We start from the raw sequence: 4,594 nt of genomic DNA, 5'->3' as shown, positions 1-4,594 counted from the left end.
CTGCATCTGACCTGTTTCTCTGCTGTGTGTTTGCAGGCCAAGCCCATTTATGGTGGCTGGCTGCTTCTGGCCCCGGAAGGAACAGACTTTGACAACCCCGTCCATCGCTCCCGGGTAAGCAAAGCCAGTACGCTTTCTGTCTGTGCTGCAATTGGGGGTGGCAGGAGGAGTGGTGAGGGCTTGTCCCTGCCTGTGGAGGCCTTGGGAGTGCCACAGTCACCTCCATGCACCCACCCCCTTGTGCAAACCAGGAGGCTGGGAGATGTTTCCTGCAGCAAGGCTTGAATGCCTTCTCTGGGATGTGACATTTCCCATGCTGGGCAGCAGGCTGGGGCGTCACAGGTGCTGGTCAGGCTCAGTCCGTGCAGTTTCATTGCTTGCTGCTGTTTTTCGTTGCCTTGATGATGCTCTGGTTGGCCTGACATGTGCCACGCTGCTGGGAAGGCTCTCAGGCTGGTGGGGTGTGGGCTGAGCAGCTCTAATGTGGCCATATGGAACCGTCAGCAAGGCAGCCAGTTTCCCTTGGTGCTTGGGAACAAGTACTTTATTTTCAGCAGCCCATCTTGGGCATGTCCAGAGCCCTGGATGGAGGCTGCATCCCATCCCTCAATGCGGATACCCCTATGTCAGGCAGGTCCAGCAGCAAGGAAGGGGCTGAGAGGTGGTTCCCGTTTGTGACAACCCTGCGGAGCTCTGAAGCCGAGTTCATTGGCAGCAGAGACCCACGGACAGAGCGGGACACACTTGACTCCTGCCCACAGGGGTTTGCAGCATCGTGGGAGGTCAGAGCATCCCCCACTTTCCTGACCTGTGGGGTATGAGGCCCAAAAATATGTGGCCAGGGTGATGTTCTTTTGATGCGTGAAAGAACTCCGCAATCAAAAGTAGATTGTGAAGCAGGTATGTTTATTACAGCACTGGGCACAGCGGCAGGGCATAGACCCCTTTTCAGTCAGGCACGCGTGCCCGGTAAGCCAAGCGTCCATTACTTAGAGCAGAAAAGCATGCATATTCACAAGATTGCTTCATCACCTGTTACATATTCACAACCCTGGCCCACTTTGGATGTAAATTAGGTCTCCTCCTCTTGCTCATGCGTAGTCCTCTTCTTCAGGGGTCTCTCGGTGGTCGTGGGGAGGAAGTAATGTCCCTTCGATGGTCTTCATCGATGCTGTACTTTTGACCCCAAACCCAGGGGTATGCCCACTTCAGGCATAGTTGGGCGATTCTTCCCCCTGTGGCCACTATCGGGGCCAGTTGGGCAATTTCCTCCCCCGTGGTCAGGGTTTGCACTCAAAGGCAATTTCTTGTCATCCTTATCTTGCCCCAAACAATGAGGCCATCCTTTGGGCGTAAGGCCCCTCGTCAGAGACGGCAAGTTGCAACCCTGTTTCTTCTGATTAGCACTTCAAGGACAATGCTTAGCTAACTAACATTCAAGGGAGCTGAGAGTAAGCTAATATTCAAGAGGCTAAGATGCATCAGAAAGAATCTTTCTCAGATATTTTCTACTTATATTTTCTACTTTCCAATCTCACTTTCACCAGTGGCTTGTGATGAAGATTCCCAGCCTGACTCCAAGCTGCTCTTCCAGGGAGCTTGCTGCTGAGGCTGCCAGGACAGGGCTGTCTTGTACGTGGGAGGGATGGCAATGGTCCGTGAACCCTCTGTCATGCATCCAAAATGCTCTCAGAGCTGCTACTAATAAAAAAATGTCTCTCCTGAGTGAACAGGATTTGGGTTCTAAGTTCAGCCTGGGGTATATGGGTCATTATTTGGAGTCACAGCTAGGCACAAGCTTGCTGGCCCAACATTAAGGGCACATGGGGCTTGGGTCCCTCCCAGAGCAGAGGCTGCCTGCTTAGCTGAGGCATGCGGAGGTCCACAGGGTCCTCTGCAGTTTTGCGTGTCCCTGAGCACCTTGGACTTTGCCTGAAGGGCTGAGAAAAGCAAGATAAGAATTGCTGTACTGGGGCTATGAATCTGGGACCTTTTTTATTTCAGCCTGCTCAACCAGTTTTTGCTCTCGGCTGAAAACAACCTGGCACATGCGGAAAAAAAAAAAGGCAGTTTTCCAGCCAGATCAGTTCTCCAATCTGGTTTGCTGTACAGCTGTGGAAGCAGCAATGCCAGCACGGTGCCAGGGGAGGCAGGACCGCCGGGGCATAGCCATCCTCGGAGTGCAGCCACCATCCAAATCGAGCTCATGGGATGCTGGGGGATGTCTAGTTGTGGGCATCCTGTGGGAAGAGGTTCGGCAAGTCCTGATTCCAGCCTAGGAGCTGGAGTCTCTTGTCTCCGGTTGTTTTTGTCCCCTGTATGGTTAAACTAAGTGAGATTGTGGTCTGTCTGAATGCAGAGAGGAGCAGGGTGGGGAAGAACCCTCAAAACAGCCTCTTCTTGGTTGCCCATGAAGCCAGGCAGTAAATTAGCTTTGAACAATGTGGGCTGGTGCAAGCAGACCTCTGGCAGAGCCTTGCTTTGCAAAGCCATTGCTCCCCAAACAGGTGGGTTTGGGGCATGAGGGACTGAGAGAAATACTTCTGCAACAGTCATCACACTTTGGGAACAGTCACCACGGTGCTGGGGGATCTCTGCTTAACGAGGCATCTGTGGTCCGGTGCTCAGCGAGACCTGAGCACGTGTCCTGTTGTCACGAGTACCTTGCCATGGAGGGGTTTTGGTGCCTTGTCTCTGCCCCAGTGTTGCAGCGTGCAGCTCTGGTGCTCCTGGCAAGGCCTGGGGGCTGGTGGGCGCAGTCGTGACCTGCCTTGCTATCTTCTCTTGCAGAAATGGCAGCGTCGGTTCTTCATCCTCTACGAGCACGGGCTGCTGCGCTATGCCCTCGACGAGATGGTAAGTGCTGCCAGTGAAGGCATGTAGCCATGTTTGGGCTGTGGGGATCAGCCAGGGCCACCTCTGTTGCCCTTGGAGCAGCCTGGGGTGATGCTTCTGGTGGGGAGGCCTCTGCCAAACTGGTGAAGAGTTGTGCCTGCTGGGTTGGACTTAATGCCAGGCTGGTTTGCATGGGAGCTTGGTGGACAACCTGCGAAGGACGGTGGGTGTTTTGGAGGCATATGGGTCTGACCTGGCGTGGGATGGATCAGTTGCCAATGGATCCCACCCTGGCAGGGAGCGCTGGAGACAGTCCCCAAGGTTGTCCTAGCATGTTTCTGCCCTGTTCCTAGGTGCCAGTTTGGGTTTGGTGGTGGAGAATCGCCTTGACAGTGCCTGGGAAGGTGGCCCTGCCTAGTGATGCCCATGGAAAGTAGGTCAGCTGGAACACCAGTGCTGCCAGAGCTGCTCCCTTCTGTAAAACAGCGAGGGGACATGAAAGTGAGGCAGAAGTGGGGCTGGTGAGCCGCTGTGTCAGAGCAATGCGCTTTGATTGTCCTTCTCAAATGCCTTCTGCGAGGGCACCGTGGGGCGGGGAGGCACGGCGGCACAGCGAGTGTTGCTCGAGTTTCATGCCTTGTTTGTTTTTATTTTTTCTTGGGGTTGATCCAAGTGCGCTAAATAATTTAAATGTCTTGGGTAGGAGCAGTGGAGGCTTCTAATACATTTTTAGTGTCTCAGTGGCCTGGCTCCACACTGGGCTGGTGTTCCATGTCCTATGCTGGCAGGAGAGCATTGTGCGGCTGGCTGGAGAGGGGAGGTGCCCCAATCTGAGGTAGAGGTGTAAGGATGTTGGGAAACACAATTTTTAATGTTTTTACTGCGCTTTGCACCCTGAGGAGGTTGACTGCCCCAGGTGATGCTGCATCAGGGCAGTGCTGGGACAGGGTACTGGGAGTTGCTGCTCTCACGGCCCTTTGTGGTGTGAGGGACCCCACTGGAGGGACACTTGGTCCCGCCTCACCGTAGCCATAAATGAAGGAGATGGTCACAGCTCCCTCCTCCTCCTCAGGGTCTGACGCATTGTGTAAAAATACCCTCGTGACCTTTCTGTGGAGCACATCACTGCGTGGGATCCACGCTGCTGTTAGCACCAGCTCTGCTGAAGGTGTTGCTTGGCCACAGCTAGGCAGTTTCTCCTGGCCCCTTCCAGCCCTTGGCGCAGGAGCATCCCCTGTCACTGGGAAAAGGAGGAAAAGCCCCTGGGCAGGAGGAGATGGGGCTGGGGCATGTGAGGACCCCGTCCTGTGCCGACAACACCTCTGGCACTGCAGACTGTTGGATTAGAGCATTTTGGGCACAGAATTCTCTCAGCAGGAGGTGGGGCAAGTGGGCACCAGCCAGCCCACTGGCATCCAGCTCAGTCCTGAGACCTGCCCTCTGGTGTCCCTGAGATCATCCGGAGTCTCTGCTCCTGCTCCACTGCCTTCTTCCTGTGTGTCCATCCTTCCATCCGACTGTCTTCTTCCTCTGCCGTGTTTTCACTCTGAAAACTCAAACCACATCTGCATGATGGCTGCAATGGGGAGGACGTGCACAGGCCATGGACTTCCATCCTCTCGGGCCTAGGCTGAGCTGCCAGACTCGCTCCCCAGGATCTCCCTCTTTCACTCTGGGTGCTGTTCCTCATGCTGGCACTCAGAGCCTGCATGGCCACTGGGCACGCCAAGTGGAGCTCATCCCCTTCCCCTTGGCGGGG

At 54.9% G+C, this 4,594-nt stretch overlaps 1 protein-coding gene across 1 annotated transcript in view; it reads left to right on the top strand.

Moving 5' to 3' along the window:
* The first annotated feature begins 39 nt into the window (after positions 1-39).
* The window catches only part of LOC104490210 (myosin phosphatase Rho-interacting protein-like), a 63,783-nt gene continuing 59,228 nt past the window's right edge, over positions 40-4,594 (top strand). Inside the window, 2 exon segments of the mRNA XM_010132466.1 lie at positions 40-114; positions 2,791-2,856. Coding sequence (XP_010130768.1) covers positions 2,854-2,856 — 3 coding nt within the window. The 5' untranslated portion in view covers positions 40-114; positions 2,791-2,853.

This window comes from Buceros rhinoceros, unplaced genomic scaffold (assembly GCF_000710305.1).
Source record: "Buceros rhinoceros silvestris isolate BGI_N320 unplaced genomic scaffold, ASM71030v1 scaffold13483, whole genome shotgun sequence".
In the NCBI taxonomy this organism is placed as follows: Eukaryota; Metazoa; Chordata; class Aves; order Bucerotiformes; family Bucerotidae; genus Buceros; species Buceros rhinoceros.
Note: the sequence above shows the minus strand (reverse complement) of the source record. Positions and strands in the feature narration are given on the sequence as shown.